At 38.8% G+C, this 24173-nt stretch overlaps 1 protein-coding gene across 1 annotated transcript in view; it reads left to right on the forward strand.

Moving 5' to 3' along the window:
- The first annotated feature begins 15332 nt into the window (after nucleotides 1-15332).
- Nucleotides 15333-24173, forward strand: part of CC2D2B (coiled-coil and C2 domain containing 2B) — a 42493-nt gene continuing 33652 nt past the window's right edge. Inside the window, exons 1-4 of the mRNA XM_056121058.1 lie at nucleotides 15333-15565; nucleotides 16018-16115; nucleotides 16999-17095; nucleotides 19049-19158. Of these exons, the coding sequence (XP_055977033.1) occupies nucleotides 17009-17095; nucleotides 19049-19158 (197 nt within the window). The 5' untranslated portion in view covers nucleotides 15333-15565; nucleotides 16018-16115; nucleotides 16999-17008. The remainder of the gene's footprint in view (nucleotides 15566-16017; nucleotides 16116-16998; nucleotides 17096-19048; nucleotides 19159-24173) is intronic.

The following is a 24173-nucleotide window of genomic DNA, read 5'->3' on the forward strand; positions in this document are numbered from 1 at the left end:
CAACACCTCTGTCTTATCCTTAAATTCAGGGACAGGTAATATTTGTCTTTAAATACCTGCAATAGGAAATTTTTACCATGTATAAAAAATGTAGAATCTGTATGAAAATTTACTAGTTTCTCTATGCTTAGTGTGTTGAGGAATGTAGATGCCAGAAGTGTTCCAGGAATTCCATGGCTCATCAATACACAAAAACTTTTTGAATGGGCAAATGAAGTCAGAATTGACCCCAATAATCCAGAATATTCAGATCTAATGGAAATTATTTTGGTAAGTTATAACAATAAACATCAATATTGTCTTTTTTTTTTTTTGCTTTTTTTATTGGAGCCACACCCAGCTGTGTCCAGGAGCTGTCTCTGGCTGTGTGCTGGGTAGCTTCCAGCAGTGCTCAGGGGCAGTGTGATGCCAGGAATTAAACCCAGGCCTCCCAGATGCAAAGTATATACTCAGCCTGTTGAATTATCTTTTCAACCACTTTATTTTCTCTTATTCAAACTGTGCTACCCTTATACTTCTCATAGTTTGATGTATATATATTTTAAGTGCTCAGAGACACATAAAGACAAAGCTAATGACAGACACAGTTTTCAACCAACACACTCATTTGCAGTTCAAAGAACAATTCGGCAACTGGAATAATTACTAAGGGAGGCGTGATAGTACTATGTGAGGTCTGATAATTGTTCGTATAGGCTGATCTTCAGGCTAGTTGCCTTATTATTAGACACTGGGGACACATAAAAATGACTTATAGATACATAACACCCCTCATAGACTTCTCCTACTTGTACTTATCAATAATTTTACAACCACTAATATGCTATTCTCATAGCTTTATTCATATCATTCCCGCTGCCCAGAAGAGCACCCAAAGTGGCTATTTTACCCATCCTAGAAATCATATAAATGCTTCCGTAATAACTTTAGTTAGGCAAGTGATCTTCCTTCCTTGTCTTTATGTTTTATAGTCTTTTTTTAATGTAGGAATACTGCAATTTATTCAGCCATTGATTAAGCTGATTGAATTGGGCATGAACTCCACATTAATTTTTTTTAAATGTTTTAATTGGATATTTGTGAAATAATTACAAAGCTGTTCATAATTGGGTTTCAGTCATATAATGATTCAGCACCCATCATCCACCAATGTCCATTTTCCACCACCAATGTCCCCCATTTCCCTACCACCATCCCCCAACCCCCCCAACGCCACCCCCAACCTCCCTCTATGGAAAGAACTTTTCTCTCTCTCTCTCTCTCTCTCTCTCTCTCTCTCTCTCTCTCTCTCTCTCTCTCTCCTTTCTCTTTTGTGCTTATGGTTTGAAATACAGGTGCTAAGCGGTTATGGTGCTTCTTCAGAGCATTCGATATTTTATCAGGACGGTAAGGCTGGAGTAGCTTTTCAATTGGGTGGACGCTTTGGGGTGTGTATGTAACTGCCGAGGCTTCCAGAAGTACAGGGAAGTGGGGAGAGGAAGTCCATCTCTACCCTGAGAAAGCCTGGAGATTTCAGTCACAAAATCTACAATACCAGAATTGTCAACAGATTATATTTTGGTGAGGTTTGTCCTGAGACAGTAGAGTCAGGCCGGGAGTATGGCAGTGATTTTGGATTGTGGAATCAAGCGGCTTCCAAGGACTCTGCTTGGGCGGGCACAGGCCAACCCGCCCTTCTCCAATTTACCCTGCTCTGTTCAGCCATGCTCCAGTCTAAGATTAACTGCAGCTTTTGATCTCTTTCGAGATTTACTTATAGGTCTCTGAAATAAGGCCAATAAATGAGCTTGGATGGCTGAGCCAGAGGTGATCTGCGGCTCCTACATACCTAACTTTTGGCCATTTAATTTTTTGGTAAATTTGGTCCCAAGTTGTTGGGGTCCAGCCAAAGGCACAGTGACAATCAGGAAGCCTGAAGGCACCATAAGGATGCTGATGCACTCACCCCACAGGTACAGGTTGACCTGCTGGTGGCACCATACCCCCTATAAAGTCCTATTCTGACTTTTATTATGGTTTTTCATTCTTGTATTTTACCTTAAGAAACTACAGCGGTAGGGCGTTTGCCTTGCACGCAGCCAACATGGCCGACCCGAGTCCGATTCCTCCGCCCCTCTCGGAGAGTCCGGCAAGCTACCGAGAGTATCTCGCCCACACGGCAGAGCCTGGCAAGCTCCCCGTGACGTATTCGATATGCCAAACACAGTAACAACAAAGTCTCCAATGGAGACGTTACTGGGCCCGCTCGAGCAAATCGATGAACAACGGGAGGGCCTTTACCTTTACCTTTACCTCTTAAGCAACTACCACACCTGCATATATCATATTTTGACAATTACATTTACTGAATAAGCAATATCTAAATAGAGTATTGCAATTAAACTTCCCTATGATCATAGCATCTCAATGAAACACAGAATTGGTAACCAGTGTACAAAAATACTGATTCTTTTACAACTCTTAGTATAAGCAGACATGAATACTTTCATCTTCTCATTTGGTGTTCAATACAAATACTTTTATTTTTCACTTAGGGTATGGCCTGGAAAAAGTTGGAAGCCGTGTAAATTGGATGCAGTTTAGTGTGCTTTTTTTTCCCGATCCTACCTTTGTATAGACCTAATTACTCTATTTCCTTCTTAATACAAACTCTATCTCATAGTTGACAGAGTAAGCAATGCTTTGAAATTATTCTTGGATTTAAAAAAAAGTTCAATATTTAAGTATACTCTTAACATTCCTTATGTTTTACAGTACATGAAACATAAAGGGCAGGATATTCCAAAGTATTTTCGGCTTGAACAGTTGCAAGATGAATTTGACTTTGTTTCTGGAGAGGAAATGAGAAAAAGTAAACGTTTCCAGTTATTGCAACTTAGAAGTTCTGGTCAGTTAGACATTCTCCTTCAGCAGATTCCTCTCTATGATAGAGAGATTCCAGATTTAGTCTTCCAGGTACTTAGTTTCTAGTTGAATATGGTTTTATTATAGAATAATACTTAATGCTTTAAATAAATCTTCATTTCTTTGAGTTTTTTTTTTTGAACTGGTAATCTGTGAGCAGAGTGCCCCCTCTTCTCTTTAAGCATTAAAAATGTACAGCGTGGCCGCCCAGCCTCCCCAAGCGCCATCCTGCCCAGCCCAGCACCATCCTCAAGCACCGGTCCCGGCTTTCTCTCACTCCCAGGTCAGTGACTCGGACCTGGATCGCCATTTCCCCCACGCTTGTGCCCCAGGCATCCCCTCGGACCCTGAGCTGTCCAATCTCCCCGAGCGCCATCCAGCCCGCCCTAGCACTATCCTCCAGTGCCGCTCCCGGTTTTCTCCCTCTCCCAGGTTTGTGCCCCCGCCCCACCTGGCGCCCCACCCACATTGCAGTAGGAGGGGTAGCCTCCGAAGAAGGGCTTGGCCTCTTTTGGGGCCAGTGGCCACTCATGCTATCGCAGTTATTTTCCCCTTTCTGGCACTCTGCACTCACATCTTCTTTTCTATCACCTAATTCTGTGGAGAATATCCTGGCCATCTCAAAGACATTAGGCCAATAGTCTAGTAGCATATTCCAATTGCATCATAATACTGGCATCACAAGAAGCTCTAAATATCCAATATAAAAGAACACATCCTCCGAAGCTTCACTAAAGAATTCACCTAAGCCGCTGAGGAGCACCTGAGAGGAACGTGAAATTCTAGAAGGGGGAAAAAGTGACCATCATCAACTGAGCTCATCCAGATTCTTTCTTGCAACTAGAGGAGAATATTGATAGTGAACTGGAAGGTTCCACCACCAAACTACTACAAAAACAAGAAGAAACAACGAAAATCCCCACCACACAGAGAAGATGATGAAAAGGGTACAGACACTTCAACAAGCATTACCCACAAATATGATCTCTCTGATAAAGAATTCAGAGATGAAGAGCTGGAGCAATAGCTCAGCGGGTAGGGTGTTTGCCTTGCATGCAGCTGACCTAGGTTCGATTCCCAGCATCCCATATGGTCCCATAAGCACCGCCAAGAGTAATTCCTGAGTGCATGAACCAGGTGTAACTCCTGTGCATCACCGGGTGTGACCCAAAAAGCAAAAAAAAAAAAAAAAAGAATTCAGAGATGAAATGTTGAAGATGTTCCCAGAAAGAAAAAAAAAAGAATTCAGAGATGAAATGTTGAAGATGTTCATTGAACTCAAAACGGTTCAACAGACATCCAGTAAATTAAAAGAGGACATGAAAGAAACAATGAAATGGACAGTCAAGAAAATACAGGAAGAAATGAAAGCAGAAATTAAAAAGCTACAAAAGAAATGTCATGACTAAAGGATTTTGTAGATGAAATTATAAGCTCAGTGGGTGCACTCAATAGTAGAATGGCTGCAGCCAAAGACAGAATCAGTGAGCTTGAAAATGAGTTGCAGGAAGCTTACAGGCAACAACAAACAATGGGAAAAGACCTCAAAATAGCTCTTAAATGATCAGAGACCTAGGGGATGATTTCAAGAGGAACAACATTAGAATCATCAGAGTACCAGAAGAACAGGGAGACAACCACAGTGAAAAGGCCACAGTTTTTTTTTTTTATCATTTTTTATTATTTTATCATTGCCGAAAAGTTCCCATAGCTGGAGAATGCAGGCATCCAGATCCAAGGAGCCCAAAGAGTGCCAGCTAAAAGAGACCCTAGTAAAGACTCCAAGACATATCATAGAAGGATGGATGCCACAGATAGCGACACAATAGTGCAAGCAGCAAGGTCAAAGAAGAAAATTATATACAAAGGAGTGCCCCTTAGATTTACAGCAGACCTATCAGAGGAAATCCTCCAAGCCCGAAGACAATTGTGGAATATAGTGAAAAAACTCAATGAAATGAATGCCTCACCAAGAATACTTTATCCAGCTAAATTCTCACTCAAACTCGAAGGAACAATACACTATTTCATGGATAAACAACAGCTCAGGAACTTCATAGACTCAAAACCAAACTTAAAAGGACTAAAGGTGCTACTGCAAGACAAGAAAAAAACCTACAAGCACAACAAATCCCTACAGAAAAATGGCACAAAACCCCATGACAATAATCTCCCTCAATGTCAATGGTGTAAATGAACCAATTAAGAGAGACAGACTGGCAAAATGGATTCAGAAACTAAACCCAACATTCTGCTGCCTACAAGAAACACATCTGAACAGTCAGAGCAAACAGACTCAAAGTCAAAGGATGGAGAACAATCCTGCAAGCAAACAACTCCCTCAAAAAAGCCAGGGTGTCCTTGCTAGTATCCGACAATATGGTTTTTAGGTTGAAAAAGATTAGAAAGGACAGAGAAGGCCATTTTTTTAATAAGTCTGTAAGTGTACCTCATGGTGATTCACTAATAATAAATTTTAAAAGAATGTAGAGTTCCCAAGTCTTTTAGAAACAAATCCCTTAACTTACCTTTGCAAGTTACTTGTCCAAATCATTTTTATAACCATATCTTTGAAATGTTTTAAAGTGCATTTTAAATTTTTGTTTAAATTTATTGTTGCTGTCAAAAAATGCATTACCAGTTTAAAATGTTTTGGTATAAATGAGAGAAACGCTACCACATCAAACCTGTACATAGATTATAAAGCACATCTCTATCGTCAAAACTTCACAATGTAAAAATAAATGATTCTTGTGCTTGTGTGGAGTGATGGTCTAGAGCATGCTAGAACCCCTGTTGGGAACCTTTTTAGCATGTTTCTTCCCAACTTTAGTCACCTCATATCAGCTACTTTAAATTTGTGGATGGAGGCTACAAAGATAGTACAGAGGATAGGGCATTTGCTTTGCAGGAGGCTGAACCTGATTTGATCCCTGGCATCCCGTATGAACACTGAATACCACCAGGCATTTTTCCTGAGCATAGATCCCTGAGCATTGCCAGTGTGGCCCAAAGAAAAGAAAGACAATTTTTAAAAAGTGAACTTGTGAATGGGGGAAATAGTTAGACCATAAGTCACCATATGATACAAATCGGGAGTTTCCCTCTGACACCCAGAGAATTGGTTGCTCTTTACCACCATACTACTAGTTTTAAAATAGGGTTATGAGAGATTATAGACAACCAACTGTGGTTCATATGACATATGGACTTGTTGAGAGGTGGTTTGAAAGAAAATAGGATTCCACCCCTGCAGAAAATATGGAGTAGAATTATCACTGTAGATGATATCAGCCAAATTAAAGTATTCCAATTCTGATGAAGAATACTGAGTTTATACCACTATGAATCATAAAGAATAAAGACCTTATGTTAAAATGAGCTAGGAAAGCCTTATTAATTTATCTCTGATAAGTTATTTCCAACTGACAATACCAAAATTGGTGTTTATTGTAGATATTGGTATTCATTTTATTCTGAAGATAAATTGCAGTCAGTCAACTTAATATTAAAAATAGTAGAAGTTAATGTTTTCACAAACATGGCTGGGTAGAAATATATGCATTCAGAACCAGATCAGTTGTTATTTGGCTTTCAAAAGAATTTCTCAACTATTAACTCTGTTTAATCTCCTGTTTTGAAACCTTATGAACTTCAGTTAGTGTGCTATATAAGGAAAGGCCTTGGTTTAAAAAAAAAAAAGAAAGAAAGAAAAAGCTGGAGAATAATAATCCTGCTGCTTCTCTGAAATATTGAGTTCATGTGCATAGTTTTCCAATCGCTTAATTTTAAGTATAACTTATTGAAATCATTGGCATGTTTTAAGAGATACAGTATCAGCACACCATGCCTACCACCAAACAGCCAGTATCCTTCAACCACAGATCTAATATTTTTTAAATTTTTGTATTGAATCACTGAGACAAACAGTTACAAAACTATTCATGGTCAGGTTTCAGTCATACAGTGTTCCAACATCACCAGTGCACATTTCCCACCACCAGTGTCCCCAGTCTCCCTCCCACCCACTCCCAACTTTCCCTTTCCAGCTTGCCTCTATGGCAGACACTTTTCTGCCCTGCTTCCCCCACCTCTCTCCAACTCTCTCTTCCTTTCTTCCCTTTTCCCTCCCACCTCCCTCCCTCCTCAACCCCCCTTTTGGGCAATGTGGTTTGCAATACAGATACTGAAGGGTCATCATGTATACCCATTTACCTACTTTCAATACTCAGTTCTTATCCAGCGTGATCATTTCCAACTATTATTGTCATACTGGTCCCTTTTCTCTCTTACCTGCCCTCCACCCTCTACACACTTGTTGTAAGATTCCAGTCATTGGCCAGTCCTCCTGGCCCGTTTTCCTTGACCTTGGATATTAGCTTCATACACTTTTTATATAACACAAATGAACAGTCATTCTATATCTGTCCCTCTCCTGACTCGTTTCACTTAGCATGATACTCTCTATATCCATCCATTTATAGGCAAATTTCATGACTTCATTTTCCCTAACAGCTGCATAATAATCCATTGTGTAGATGCACCATATTTTCTTTATCCAGTAGTTTGTTCTCAGGCATTTAGGTTGTTTACAGATTCTGACTATTATGAATAATGCTATAATGAACACAGAAGTACAGATGGTATTTCTCCTGTGGGTTTTTTGGTTCTTCGGGGCATATTCCCAAAATTGGTATTGCTGGGTCAAATGGGAGCTCAATTTCTAGTTTTTCAAGGAATGTCCATATTGTTTCCCAAAAAGGCTAGACAAGTTAGCATTTCCATGAGCAATGAATGAGAGCCCCTTTCTCTCCACATCCGTGCCAGCACTGGTTGGTATTCTTCTTTTGGATGTGTTTCAGTCTCCATGTTGTGGAAAGATCTCATTGTTTTGATTTGCATCTCCCTGATGATTAGTGATGAAGAAAATTTTTTCATATGCCTTTTGGCCAATTGAATTTCTCCTTATTTATTTATTGAATCATCATGAGAACAGTCACAAAGTCTTTCAGTTTAAGTCTTGGTGGGTCATACAGTGATCAAACACCCATCCCTTCACCAGTGCACATTTTCCACGATCAAGAACCCCAGTATATCCCCTCCCACCCACCCCCCGCCTGTGTGGCAGATTTCCACTTTACTCTCTCTCTCTCTGTTTATCACACTCAATATTACGACAAAAGACACATTATTATTTGGAACTTTTCCCAACATTCAGACCTCCACAAAGACATCATTAGAAAATGTGTTTTCTATTGCTGATTATGAAGAGCATATGATGTTGTGTGGCCACAATAGCGGCCACGCGAATTTGGATTTCTGTTATTTTAGTAATAAGCCTAGAGGGATTACTGCCAAAAGCCCCTGGGTTCTGAGATTGGTTTATGTGCCTCTGGAATCTTGGTCATTCAGAAGCCGGAGGAGGAGTTTGAGGGTAGCAACCTGGGGCATTGTCATGGTGGGGAGTAGGGCCGATTCCACCCCTCGTCCCACAAGGCCCCACGTGCCTCGTCAATGCAGTCTCATACCTGGCTGTTCATTAGGCTCTAAAAGATGCAGGCCACCATGCCGCCACCACAAGGGGGAACAGGCAGAGGGACAGAAACCCTCCTCTCCCCCCACCCCCCGCCCCAGGCGGCATAGCACTGTAGTTAAATGCACGGTCCAGATGCATTTGGGTTGGGCATTATATTTTGCTCAGATTTTCCCATTCAAGCCTGTCTTTCAGGAACAAACGCTAGATCATTTACTTTCCATTGATCACTTTGCACGTCAGGAAATCTGGAGAAAGTGGGGAGATAGCACCTACCCCATCTGGGAGCTCCCGGTGATATTGGCTCAGTATGGGGCCCAGAGAATTCTCCGAGAGTTTTGGAGCCCGCCAGCCAGTTTTCTTTTTGCTGCTGTGTGCTGTAAAATGGCGCTGGGGGCGGGTTGTGGGCGTGACTTCCGAGATTAGAGGCTGCCTAGGAACCGGGGTGGGACTGCCCGGCCTGGTGTCTCCATGTGGTTTGGAAAATACTCCTGGTACCCTCATACAGATGAATTTCTTCTTTAAGAAAATTTCTGTTCATTTCTTCTCCCTATTTTTTAATGGGGTTGTATGTTTTTTCTTCTAAAGTTCTATCTGTTCCTTGTATATATTTAATATTAACCCCTTATCAGATGGATAATAGGTGAATAATTTTTCCCATTCCATGGCCAGTCTTTGTATCATTGGTCACTGTTTCTTTTGAGGTACAGAAGCCTCTTTAATGTGGTCCCATTTGTTTATCATTGCTGCCACTTGCTTGGTCAGTTGTGTTTCATCTTTGAAGATGCCTTTAGCTTCAGTGTCCTGGAGGATTTTGCTTATATTTTCTTCTATGTACCTTATGAATTCAGGTCTGATGTTGATATGTTTAATCCATTTACCTGACTTTTGTGCATGGCATTAGATAGAAGTCCGAGTTCATTTTTTACATGTAGCCATAGAGTTTTCTCAGCACCACTTGTTAAGAGGATTTCCTTGCTCCACTTTATTATTCTTGCTCCCTTATTAAAGATTAAATGATTAAAATATTAAATATTTGAGGGTGTGTGTCAGGATATTCAACTCTATTGCATTGGTCTGTGGGTCTATCTTTATTCCAATACTATGCTGTTTTCATTACTACTGCTTTGTAGTACAGTTTGAAGTTAGGAAGGTGATGCCTCCCATCTTCTTTTCCCCCAGAGTTGTTTTAGCTATTCTTAGGGTTTTATTGTTCCATCTGAATTTCAAGAGTGTTGACACAGATCTAATTTTGGTTTTTTGCTAATTGCTTTTTCACTGTGCCTCCAGAGCCCACCCTCTACCATTCTACAGTATTCTCTCCCATTTTTTAAATTTTTTTCAATGGCTATGTGGTAGATGCTACATGAAGAACATGTCCCAGGCATATTTGTATCATCACTTTCTTAATAAAAAATGTTTGAAGTATCTTTCAAGCAGTACTCCTGAGGCCCAGCAAGAACTTCTAGTGATATTGAGGCCAGATGGTTCTATGCTAGGGTCTAACAATGTGGCACTGCTTAGTGGATCACCAGGGCCTCAGCTGGTGGTGATCTGGGGGCAACAGATGATGTCAGTGATTGTTTATGGACCCTTGCACATGCAAGGCATTCACTCTAACCCCCTGAGTTATTTCACCAACCCTTGCCATTTTTTCAGTTAACTTAAAAATATGAATGAGCCTTTTGGATAGTATCACTGTATTACTGCCATCCTGTTGTTCGTCAATTTACTCGAGCAGGCACCAGTAGTGTCTTCATTTGTCCCAGCCCTGAGATTTAAGCAGCCTCTTCTTACTCGTCTTTCCCAACGCTGCCATATTGGAGGCTCTTTCAGGGTCAGGGGAATGAGACCCGTTATTGTTACTGTTTTTGACATATCGAATACCAATTTGGATAGTATATAAGAAATATATACAGTATATCAAACTATGATCATAAGCTGTTCTTCAGTACTTCTCAGAGAAAGAGTGGTAAGAAATGGCTTCCCTAATTGTTAACATGCTTGACAGTGTCTACTACATATGAACTGAAATGAGTTGTCCAATTGTGGGTTGTCATATCAGAACTCCATTATGTTCCAGAGGTTAAAAACAACTTTCTTCTTTGCTTAGGAATGTGAAAGTGGGACAGAGAAGGAAATATCCATCTCAGATGTGAATACTATTACTGCACAAAGAATTAATTCTACCAATTTTCTAAAAGAGGTAACAAAATAGTCATATCAGTATTTTTGCATTTACTTTTCTGAAAGCTTATTAACTGGATACCAGTATTATACACTTCCCCAAGTGACATGGACAAATTCACACACTTATCAACTGTTTCTGATCACTGAGTATTTTTTGTTTTTTGTTTTTTTAATTTTTATTAGTGAGACATCATGAGGTATAGTTGTAGACTTACAAATTTTTGTGTTTGGGTTTCATGATTGTCATCCATTGCCTCTTTTGCAAACCACAACACCCAATAAGAGAGAGTAATAACTGAGTTTTTGCTCTCTTCAGGCTTTCTTTTCAGATTTAGTTATCACCCTATAAACAGTAAATTCTCTGATGGAAGCAAGTAAGTTTCTAGTACCCACATTGTTAAAACGCATTATGTATGGTGAAAACTTCCCATTTCTTGTTAATCCTAAAAGTTCACTTTCAGAGATGCGCCAGGCTTTGCAGAATCCCTTCGTCTACACACTGCCCTAGACCACTGATATTTAGGGAATTTTAAAGGTATTTAAAAAAGCTACAAGGAGACACAGAATATTAGAGACTTAATACAGAGTCAACTGTTTACAGAACACAGAAGGTAAGGTAAAATCCCTCACTGAATTTCACTCCTAATTTCTTTCCACTGACTGCTCATCACTCCACCCAAGATCTAGAGAGCTGGGACGAGAGCTGGTGGTCCACAGTATCAGCACAGTGCCCACCTATCTTCCTAAGACAGTGTCCTTCACTCAGAAAACACTAATAAGTGCTTGAAAAAAATAAATTAAGTTCAGGATAAAAAAACACAAGAGTGCAGGTGGTTGTTTCTAAGATTTCTGCAAAGGTAGAAAATCTCACCCCAATAAACAGCCTTTGCTGTTGAGTGTTAGGGTCGGTGATCTTTGGAACGAGTGCAATTCAAATGCAAAAGCTCAGCAGAACTTTATTTTGTGCCAAGAGCAGTCCAGATACTGATCAATCAATCAATCAGGGCCATGGGCCCAGAGAGAGAGTCACCCCTCCATCTCTGAGCCCCTTTTATACCCCAAGCCCCAACTGTCAACCGACCTATTCCCTGATTGGTGGGCCAGCTCGGATTGACTGCCTTGCCCTGGGTCTGCTATTTCAGTTATTTTCTCCTCTCCCCCTACTGGTCTCCCAACTGCTGAGGTTGGCAGTTATTCCAGCTAAGTGGGCCCTAACATTGAGCACTTGGAGTAGCCTTCTAGGGTTATGGGGAAAGAAGCAAGGAGCCAGAAAGAAGACCTAAGAGATCTTTTTCAGATTTCTCCTGGAGACCCATGAGGAGCAACCTGGTGTAATGAGGACTCTTCTCGCCCCAGACGGGTACTTGAAAACCTATTCTGACTGCCCTATCATCTTTGAGCATGTAACCCACTCACCAAGCCCCCACTTTATTGCTGTATGAAACAAATAATGCCTATTTAACTTTATTTCCGATGTCAGGAGCAAAGAGAAGACTTGGAACACTCCACTAATTAGACTATTACTGTGAAAGGGGGAAGAAAGGGAGTTGACTGTAGCTGCCCTGAACCTAGAGGCAGGCCAGTTAACAAGCCAGTCTTCTCCCCACATTTGACATTGGGGCCTGTTAAGGCCATATTGTGTTTAAATCCTGCTATGGGGTTGGAGGTGGGGGGAGTTAAGCACAGAAAAAGTGCTGCTTTCTACCAGGTCCAATGGTGGTTGATGTTTTGATGGCAACAGGAAAGAATGATGTCCCAACTGTCTCAAGAATTACTAGATACAGGTGTCCAGAAATGTTTGCATTACCTCAGTTTGTCCCTTTCATTAATTTTCTAAGTAACTGTTTATTGAGATAACTTGTCTTGGATCAGTCATTAAATTAAATTTTTGGATTAGAGTTGTAAGAAAAATACTCTAAAATCCCTGCCCTCTGGAAGTCTTGATGCTCAGCAAACAACTGATATGTTAAAGACAGACACGCACTATGAAAACTAAAATCGGATAAAAGGACAGGAGTTCTGTGTGTGGGTATGGGGGTAGGGGTGGGGAGGATATACACTTACAAATAGTTGTTAGAAAAAACTTGAATTTAAATATTTTTGCATACCTAATTATCTTGTGCCAGAATAAATATATGTGTGGGAAGAGATTAAGTGATTGGGAAAGGTGACGAGAAGATACACCAAAGCAAAAATAATAATAATAATAAAGTAGGTGAGGGTCTGTGAGAACACTCTAGACTGAGGAAGGAGTAATACTGCCTTGTGGTGCCAAAAAGGAGAGAGAAGTGGAGGGGCGGGGTGAGGTGGGAGTGAATAGAGAGAACGGGAGGGAGAGAAAACATGGTAATAAGTAATGTTTGGGTCAGAGGTTAGTAGTTCACCTTCAAGGAAAATAGTTACCTTTTGATAGAGTAATTTTTAGAAATGTTGTTTTTCCTATTCTTTTCCTACCACCCCACTTTCCCAGCCCTTTCAAGCTGATCACTAGCCTGTGGTTTGCATTGTCTCTGAAATGATTTGTGGCAGAGCAGGAGGCTGAAAATGACCTCTTTCTGGTTTCACGTCTTAAAGTCGAAGCCTATTGAGAGTCTAAACTGTTGAGACAGGCTAGGAGACATAGAGGGCTTTCCTCAGACTGCAGAAGAATTTCAGGCCTTTGGAGATCTCAAGTCTGTGGTAAGATGATCTAAGAGGTATAACCCAGTTGAAGTTACACGCTTCTTGCCAAGCTGACAAAATGAAAATACTATGTCAGAATAAGATCGACTCAAAAAAATAAAGAAATGTGATCGAGCTTCTTTTGAGTTGGTGCATCAAGATTCATGTTGACTACAAATAACTACTGTAGAAACACGTTCACAAGGTAGGTAACCTTAGTAAACTGCTTCTACTCATGCATACTGTGAGATAGAAGGAAAAAGAGCCGTGTAATATGGTATTTGATGTGTGGAGGAACAAGAATTTAAGAAAAAGAATAGACATTTAAGTGTGACTTTTTTAGGAATGATTTCAAAATGTTTAGTAAATATGACCATATTTTCATGTATCTAATCCACCTTTCCATGTATTGCTTTAAAAAATTGTAACAACAATCTCATTGTAAATACTTAATCTTAAATATATGCATTTTTTAAAATCCTAAAATTTTTTTTATAGATGAGACGGTTGGTAATGAAGAAAATAATCAAAGTTAGCAAATTTAAGTTATCAGATATTGTGACTGATTATGAAGAAATTGTATCTGCAAGGTACATAAAAATCACTGCTATTTAAATATGAAATATAAACACTTATGCTAATAGTTTTAATGTCCTATAGCAATCTCTGTTTTTATATTAAGTTGTATCAAAAGTTGTTATTATAAAGCAGTAAGTGAAAAATAGCAACTTAAATATATTTGATCATTTTATAAAATTGTCCCTCTGGGAGAGCCCGGCAAGCTACCGAGAGTATCTCACCCGCACGGCAGAGCCTGGCAAGCTACCCGTGATGTATTCGATAGGCCAAACACAGTAACAACAAAGTCTCCAATGGAGACGTTACTGGGCCCGCTCGAGCAAATCGATGAACAACGGGAGGACAGTGATCGAGCTGATCATAAAATTGCATGTTTTGCCACAGTTATAATACATGTTTCCAACTGTGTACTGTTTTACTTTCTGATACTTTCTTTATTGATAAAGAGGTCATTTTCAGGTAAGAAAGAATAAACACCTTTATTCCAAATTATTTTTGCCTTAAACCGGTCCTACATGAGACTGCTACTGATGTCACTGCCGGTAGCCCCACATCCTAGCCATGTAATCATCCCATTCACAACCGAGTCCCCAGGCAGGCACAGGCATTGTGACCACAGGCATGAGTTAGAGAAGCTGACTGAAGGAATTCAATCCTCCTGCTGTCCTGTTTGTAAAATCTGGGGTAGGAACAAGAGTGGGGATGACAGGAGATTTCTATTCGGACCATTAAGGTTTCCATTGGTTCTGATTGCTTAAACTACTTTTGTTCTCTTTTAGCCTTGGGGGTAAGTGAATGTGCCCATAAAGCTATAATCCATGGATTTGTAATCCTGTGAGGGGTGGGGAGCATTTTAATTTAGTAACTCCTATTTCAGAGCCATGTTGGAAATTTGAGAAATCTAAACAGTTTTGTGGGAATGATTTCTGAAGAATGGATAATATTCAAGAGTGCATCAAGTTTCATGGAGTTGCTTTCCCATGCCATCGTTTCTTCTTGTACCACATTTGTAAAAAGATTGGAACAATCACATTATCTCTTTACAGGACATTGGACCTAGCTGCAATGCTGTATTTAGAAAAGGATTTCTTCCTCGAGACAACTCTGCCTCACCTCCACGAGGAGAATGTAGTACAGAATAAATGGTCTTATTTTCTTAATAATTTGGGAAGGTGCCTCGCAGTTGGTGCTCAGGAGGTCTAGAGGTCCATTCTCTGGAGATTCTTTGACAGCTAAGACTGCAGTTCAATGCAATTGCCTCAGGACAGCCGTGCATTGCTGGGGGTAACCCAGGCTACAGGGCATACAGAGCCACATCCTGCAGTGTTCAGGAGCCTCCAACACTGCATCTGGTGATTCTCAGGGAGACCATGTGGTGCCAAGGTCCAGCCAGGTCAAATGTATGCTAGTCACGCACCTTTAACCCCTGTACTATCTCTCCGGTCTGATAGTAGTGATATTTTTAATGGTTATCTTTTAAAACTAAGTTCTCTGTATATGTGCAGCTAATCACTGTTTGCTCTTTAGCCAGTTGACACATGCTGTTTATAAGCTTGTTGAACAAAGAAGAAAGTTAAAGCCTCAAAGAAAGGAAAGGAAGAAAGTGGGAGCGCAGGCTCTCTGTGATGGGGATGTTAAGATTCTTGTCAGAATACTGAGGGCTTACAATATTCCTGCCAGGAAAGTAACCATAAATAGGTAAGCCAAGATGCACCAGTTTTTAAAGTTGTCAAAGGTCTATCTTTATTGCAACTTTCCAGTCTTATTTGTAAAACTTTTCCTTTATTAATGCCCAGTGTACCAAAAAATTAAAAGTTGAAGTTGGGTAGTCGAACTTAATTATGTTATCAAGTATTAAGAATATTCAGGGGTTTGAGATGCCCAAAGTAATTTAAACATATGTTTTGGCGTGCTATATTAAATAAATGCCTTTCCCCCATATTCTCTATTGTAAAATTGTAAGGCTGATTTTGCCTGCTGCAGTATTTTTCACTATAGCCCCTCTCAGTATTGAAAAATACAATACTGAAGATAATAGAACATTAGCTCTGTTTTGGACTTGTGATTTTTGTGAACATTTGCAAAAGCATGAGCTTATGTTATCTGCAAAACACTTCTACAAACATCAGGTTTGATTTGCGTTTCTTCAGCAGAGAGTATATGGGTCCATGGTGACAGACTCTAGAGGGTGACCAGTTTAAGGCATCATGAATAGCAAGTGTTCCTGTATATTGATTGTATCCTGAAGGTGTGGTGTCTCTTACATACTTAGTTTCATGCATATTTCATATAATATGAATATTTAGTACCCAAGTGCCTCTGGAATGTTAAATATCCCTGTACATACTTAACATATATATGCCATACTTTCTTATCATGTGTTTACCACATCTTGTACGTTCTCCATTTGTGCAACAATATTTTGTTTACTAGCTACTATAGTTAAACTGTCTTAATGGCCAGGAATGTAGCTCAGTGGTAGATTTCTTGCCTTACAAAGTCCTGGATTCATCATCCCAGAGACAGTATGTAAATATAAATATATATATACACATATGTATGTGTGTATATATATGTATGTATGTATAGCCTATGTTTTAATAAGGTACTATCTTGTATCATAAAATTTATATTTCCAAAATAAATACACATTTCAAAGGATAACTTGTGAAATGAGAGAAGAATCATTTAATTTTTCTATAATAGATTTATAAAGAAAATATTATGATTCCCTCCATGACACCACATTGTTTCCTACTATAGCTGGGACGATCCCTGAGAACTGATAGGTATGAACCCCAAGGCCAAATCTAAAAGATGGTTTAAAAGAAATGATTTTGTAAGCACCAAAAATAGAACCAAAAATTTTAGTTACTACTTTTGCTGACAAGCAATGAAAACTGTAACAGACTAGATTCAATCCATAGTTTAGTATTTAAAAAAGATCAACTATTCCAGATTATCAAATATCAAATGTTTATGTCTAGCAATCTAAAAAACTAATATTTGAAGCAAATTTGAAGATCTGATGTAATTGAATTATACCTCTCCATAAGTAGGCAATGGTAAGAAAAAAAAATTCCCATCAAAACTAAAAGGTAAAGTATGTTTCTATTTTGCTTTTCCTGAAGAGCCTTGGATATGCCCACTTACTCTGGATCACCCATGCCTTGCCTCAGACATAAACAAGCAATCAAGTCAGTAGCCTCAGATGACAACCTGAATGATGTAAGTATATAGCACTCCATAAAATGCAGTTTTGATCATATTTACCTTGAATTTTAATTGACTTCTAATTTGTCTCTTCATCCCAACTCCCTTGAGCTTCCAGTTCATCTGCCATAATAGTGAAAGAGCTCTTTATAAAATGGAATCCTAAGCATTTCATTCTTTGCTCCCCAGATTTCAGAGAATATAAAGTACAAGCTGTTTATAATGGAAATAAAATCTTTAATTACCTGTTCTATCATCCACAAATCTCATATCACCCCACAGCAATGTCATATCAAAATAATACTTGTTCTTTAAAAACCCCTTATGAAACTTATCCTTTCTTTACCTGGAATATACACAGCTCTAAATTATTGGTCACATCAATTACTACTTAAGTTGCCAAGTTCAAATTCAAGACAGGTTTTTTAATTGTCCTTAACCCAGAAAATTTCCTCTCTGGAAATTTTTATGTTGAATATATGTTAAGTTATTATGTTGAATATATTTCTCTTATTTTATAATCTCATATTTTATTGTTATTGGTTTTCTAGCTCAATTCCCCCAAGACTTTAAAATTTCTAGTGATCATTTGATTTTGGATACCAAGAAAAATTCTGGCATTAAAAAAACAAAAATTGGCATTTCATTTTTGAAAAATTGGCAAAGCAGGGAGGGCGTTTGCCTTGCACACGGCCAACTCAGCTGACCCAAGTTTGATTCCTTCGACCCTCTTGGAGAGCTCGGCAAACTACCGAAAGTATCTCGCCCACAGGGCAAAACCTGGCAAGCTACCTGTGACATATTCGATATGCCAAACACAGTAACAGGAAGGCTCACAATGGAGACTGGGCCCACTCGAGCAAATCGATGAACAATGGGAGGACAGTGATATATATAGTTTTGGGATCATAGGTGTATGTAGTTACAATTGCCCAGAGGAGATCTGTGTTAAGCTTCAGCAGACCTGTGGAGTGACATGGGCTTCAAGATTGCCCTCCTCACTCATATCAAAGGGCCTGAGTGGCAGCTAGGGGTTCAAGATTGCCAGATTCTGATAGCCCCCGAACCATTCTTCCTATGGTCACACAGGCCTGCCAGTGGCTGAGTAATCTGTTTGGGTTTGGAGGGTGGGGAGAGAGTGTCAGTTTTATGAAGAAACTAGGGGATTTAGTCACAGACCAAGCCCTCTAGGGCTGAATGGGGGGCACAGCAAACACTTCTGTTAACACTGTAAAGAGAGGTCTGCAGTGCACTTCTTGTTTCTAGCTGTATCTTCTGACTGCTCCCCAGCCATCAGATAATGGACTTATAGGAGCTGTTTTTCAGCTTCTTATTGCTCCACCCTTAGCTTGGGTTGAATGGTGCTTATGTAAGGAAATTTCCTTCATAATGTTTAGTAAGTTTCCAAGAGGCCATTGAGGGGACACTTGTTTCTAATGCAGATGCCTGTGTTTTATAGTTTTTTGACAACTGTTCCAGCATTAAGTGTATAAGTGTCGCACTGAAGAGCTAAATTGATGCTTAACCTTTCCTGGTTTTTCCAGGACAGAATTCTGTATGTCTTAAAGCCTCAACGTCTCTCCCTGGCTATTCTCACTCCCCCTCCACCTCTCCCAGTTCCGCACTTCCATGATGGGCTTGTACACCTGAGCCTTCTTTGCCTGGCTGCCACTTATTGCTACAGTGGGGTTACTCTCTTGAGGAGAGTCCCTTCCCACCAGTGTCCTGTTCAACACAGCTGCAACATCTAGAGATATGTTGATGTTGCGTTGATTCTTCCTATTCAACCATCTTGGCCCCGCCATCTTGTTTACTAGGTGAATTAATGCATAATGATTTTCTGAAAAAACAGAAAAAAGTCTGTCATTCGGTTGTTAGCCAGAAATCAAGTAATTTACTATGTTCTACTTTTTGGTCCACTATATAAAATGTCATGACAATCTCATCAGTGTTTACTGTGTGTTTTAGGACACCGTACGTCCTTTTGTAGAAGTTTCCTTTCAACACACTGTATATGAAACCAGTATTGCAAGTGGATCTCATCCATGCTGGAATGAAGAAATTAAAGCAAATTTTATGTAAGTTTGTTTTAGTTTTTCTTTAGCACCTAAAAAGAGGAGCAATAACATTTTTCCTTGACCCATTTATTGAAAATAGGTTTCATTTGAAAATATATTTTATTTTTAAGCTTTTAAATTATGAAATATTCCTACATAGATGTCAATGAATGTGATGTATATGAAAGTATACGTTATAAAGAAAAATAATAAAAAATAAACACTTTGCTTTCTACCATTCAGTATGAAACATAAAATATTACCAATATGTTTAAAGGTCTTTCTGCATTAGTACTGATTGTGTCTATCTTCCCCCCCAGAAGTCACAACCATAAATTTCTATGTATCCCCATTTGCCTTTTTCTGTTGTCATAATTTCACATTGTAGAGAATAGTCTGGTTTATTTGTCGATATTTTTCTATTCTTTTTCTATTTTGTTTTGTATTGGGGCCACACCTAGAAATACCTAAAGCTTTGCACTCAGGAATTACTTCTGGCAGTGCTCAGGGACCATATGTCCAGGTCAGCCGCCTCTAAAACAAGTACCCTACACGCTGTAGTATCTCTCCAACCCCAGGTGTTTTTCAGTTCTATATAAAATGGACCATCCTTTCAGTTTTGTGTTTTGCTCTTAAATTATTCTAAGTGATTGATCTATTTCGTATTTACAGTTATTCCTCCCTTCCCTTATTCTAGTGTTGCACATTTGGCTTCTTTTAGTGTTTTATTATTGCAAATTTTTTTGCTCTGAACATTCCACTTTTCTTTATTTTCTCCTAAGCAGTACTCAGGGCCACTTCTATAACAGGTAGCCCTCATACATGAGTTGAAAACTAAATAGGAGAAATGAAACTCACCTGTAGAAGAAGGAATTCGTCACATTGCACCCAGAGTAAGACTGTAGCCTATGCTGCTGTTTTGGGTCTGCCTGCCCTATGCTCACATGAAAATTTTACAGAGAGGAATTTGATTTTCTCAAAATCTACTGGAATTTTTTAGCATGTAAACAACACTTAACATGAGCTCTATCTTAAGTGTATCAATTATTGTTACTGATACTGGTTTTACAGTAGCAGATTGCCAGAGCTTATTCATATTGCTTGCCTAAGACTTGATGCTTGTTGATTAACTCCTTTCTCCCTCCCCTGATGCTAGAAATCTCCATTCTGCTGTAATGATATGATTTTGAGAGTTTTTTCCTTTGCCTCACATATAAGTAGAATCCTGCAGTATTTGTCTTTCTTGACTTTTGCTTGGTATAGTGTCCCACATCATATATTACAATACAACATAATGAAAAACGTTTTTCTTTTTATCTTTTAGTATTCTCTTGTACACATGCATACAACATTATTTATGTATTTCACACTCATTTGTCATTAGATATTTGGGTTGTTTCCATACATTGGCTACTGCTAATAGAAGAATGTTAGTGGAGAGCTGAGATTTTGCCTCAGTTCGTTGGAATAAATATCCAGAAATGGCATTTCTGGATAATATGGTACTTCTGTTTTTAGTTTTTTGAGGACTCTGTTTTCCACGGGGAACTATAGCATTTTGTATTCCCATATAGTGTGCAAGGCTTCTCATTTTCTACATCTTCAAACAACATTTACTACTTCTTTTTATACCATCTTGAATATTTTTACCTCTTGCTCCCCCTTCACCTATTTTACCTACAATCTGTGTCTTAATCTTTGTGAGTGAATCCTGATTCCCAAAATGAAACAATCTGCCTGCCCAGCCACTCTTTCCAATGAGACTTGTTTATATAACAAGATCTTGGTTGTAGGCTTTTATCAGGAACTTGCATAGTTGTTTAGTAATTTCTAAAAAGTTTAATAACTTTAGGACTCACAGGCAAGTGGTGAGGGCACAAACCCTGCTCCTGTGCTTTCTCCAATTCTTCTTAGCTAGAGAACTTTGGCAATCTATACTACGTGAACAGTCACACTGCAGCTACAAATGCTCAGATTGAAAATCCTTCAGACCCTGATCAAGATTTGCAAGAAAGACCCTGTTTACGCCATTAGTTCATGATGAGAGGAAAACTCCAACTAGATCAGTATAGGTGGAATTATTTTTAACTTAGATGCTATAGATACTTCTCCAGTTGCAGAAATTGAGCATATTTGCCTAGATTTAATAGGGGCTCGATTATATTTCTTGAGTCTGGGTAGAATGCTTAAATAAAGAATCTCATATTTGTGCCTTTGTACCTCTTGCTTTTCCGTATTCCCTGATATTTGTTTATGTGTCCTTTTAAACCACTCGTGTGTGAAGGAGTGTATAGACTGGAAGGAAAATTTATTATTTTATATTATATAATGTTAAGAGGGTACAGGTTTGAGATTGAGCAAGTAGATAATGAGACATGGAGACAAGAAGGTGTTGAAATGACAGTTTACTACTTCTACACAAATACAAAGGATCCCAAGAGATCCCAGGAGATTCTTGCTACTCAAGGAAAGAAAAATTGGGTTTGTGTTGTTTTGGGGGGATTTGAGGTTTTGTTGTTGTTTTGTGTTCGGTTTGGTTTTGTTTGGGGGCCATGCCTTGCAATGCTAGGGTGCATGGGCTGTCCTCTGCTCTGTGCTCTGGGTTTGGTTATTCTGGGAGTGCAGAGAAGAGTGTTTTGCATGCAGGGTTTTTATATGCAGAGAGCTTTAGTGTGCAGAGATTAGCTATGCAGAACAAATAAAAGCATTGATGGAATTTTTTAAAAACAGTTTTATTTTTAAAAACTCAGTTTCTTCTGGCAAGGCTTTTCCCTGGGTGGCACGGCTGACTGGGAGGGCAATAATAAGTTTGTAAGTTTTGCTGAATCTACAAGGTCATTTGAAACTAGCCCTTAGCTCCTTATCTGTAAGCTGAGTATCACAGGGTGCTTTGTTTTCAATGCCCTTGTAAGGGACTTGTGGAATTTACTCACAAAGCCTCTATTTGAATGAACTTAACCCTTAAGGCTCTAGCCTGAATGGACATCCCAACATTAAATAAATAATATGTATTTGGTTAAAATGTTTATAGAAATATAAATTAGAGATGTGCATAATTAGAAGCATTTCGTCTAGTAATTAGACATTTGAGTTAGAATAAAACAGATTTGGGAGAACAAAATTATCAATAAGACAAGTTAGCTTCTATGGTAACTAAAGAGGAGGCTGTAGAGTATTTGAGTTCTTGGAGTTGCAGCAGTGAGAGAAGCCAAGAACATATTTAGAATACAACCAACTGATTCAGCAGGTTCAAGCATTCCCTTAGATACATAAACTCATTTCCCTTCTTCATGTGATACTATACTAAATAAAAATGACGTGCAAATGGGATAGATACTAATCACAAGTAGATAATTTGCATTGTAAGTTCTATTTTGTAGGATAAATTTGATGAAATTTGAGGGAAGTTAGAATAGAATGCAAAAGTACAAGAAAGAACAATGCAGGGCTTGAATGAAGGGTCATACTAAGTTGACACATTCAGAAGTGTCTTGAGATTGACAGTTACCATTCCTTCTCCTGTATAATGTTGTAAATAAACATGTGGATTCTTTAGTCAAATATTGCATGCAAGGGAACTTTTGAAGGAGCTTGTAGGTTTGTCATAAGGAACTTTCAACTTTAAAAAATTGTTTTCTCAATTTATAGTTTTCAATTTCACTATCTGTAGGTCTCAAAAGTTATTGCGAAACTCTTTGGTGCCAGAAAGATAGTACAGAGGGTGGGGAGCTTGCCTATCACCTGGCTGATATGGGTTTGTTTGATCCCTGGCATGCCATATGGTTCCCCCCTCCAGCCCTCCAGGAGTGATTTCTGAGAATAGAGCCAGGTGTAAGCCTTGAGCACTGTTGAATGTGGCACAAAAACAAGACAAAAAAAAGCTACAGACATTTTTGTAGATACTTTTAAAATAATTATTGCTTTAAGCAAAAACATTGACAAATAATGGCAGTGGCAGCTGATGTAATTAAAAGAACCTATCCTGAGAGAACACAGGGGATTGCCCTGCCACAGAGACAGGGGGGATGGGAGGGATATTATCCATGGTGGTGGAAAATGGGCACTGGTGGAGGGATGGGTATCTGATCATTGTATAATTGAAACCAAAGCACAAAAAATTGTAAATCTACAACTTTAAATAAAATAAAATAAAGGGAAAAAAACAAACAAACAAAAAAAAAAAAGAACCTATCCTTTAGAGACCATCAAAATTAGGTTCAGATTAGGACTCTGTTCCTTGATGATATCATTGCCTTGAATAAGTTAACCACTCTGAGCTGTTAGAAGTTTGATCGACATTTTTTTATCCAATTATTAATTTTATTTCCCTATATTATACAAGTGACATAATCCAGTATTTGTTTTTCTCCTGATTTATGCAGTTCACAAACCTTGATTTTCTTTCGTATTGCTGAGAATGACACAATTGTTATCTTCTTTACAGCTGAATACTATTTTATTGTTAATACATATCATATCTTAATGTTATTGTTAGACACTGGATATTTCTGTATCTTAACTATTATAAATAATTCTATTGGAAACATTGGGACAGATACAACTTCTAAATTTGTCATTTCCATTAACCAGATGTGAAATGACTGAATCATAAAATGCTTGGGTATTCCAAAATGGTTGGGTACTCCAACAATTTAAAATGCTTGGGTACTTCAAAATGGTTGCACAACTTCCTATAATTCTCTAATTACTTTCTCCTTATAGTATAGTGAAGCCAAGTAACAGAATACGTTCATTTATCTTCCTTTTCTCAGAAGATATTGAGGGTCTCAGATGAATAGAATTTCTGCTCTATTTCCTTAAAATATCAGTATAATTTTTATAGGGATTGAATTAAATCTACACATTGCTGGAACAAATATTTGAAGTTGAGTGGGTCAAGATTGCTCCCCCTAATCCAAAATGAGTTGTTTGGAAGGGATTCCTTTCACCCCTCTCAAGTTCCTTAGGCTCTACAGTGTCCAGAGCAGCATCAGCTCTGTAGTACCTTTGGGAAGAATTAAGAGAAGCAGCATATG

Source organism: Sorex fumeus, unplaced genomic scaffold (genome assembly GCF_029834395.1).
Source record: "Sorex fumeus unplaced genomic scaffold, SorFum_2.1 ptg000043l, whole genome shotgun sequence".
In the NCBI taxonomy this organism is placed as follows: Eukaryota; Metazoa; Chordata; class Mammalia; order Eulipotyphla; family Soricidae; genus Sorex; species Sorex fumeus.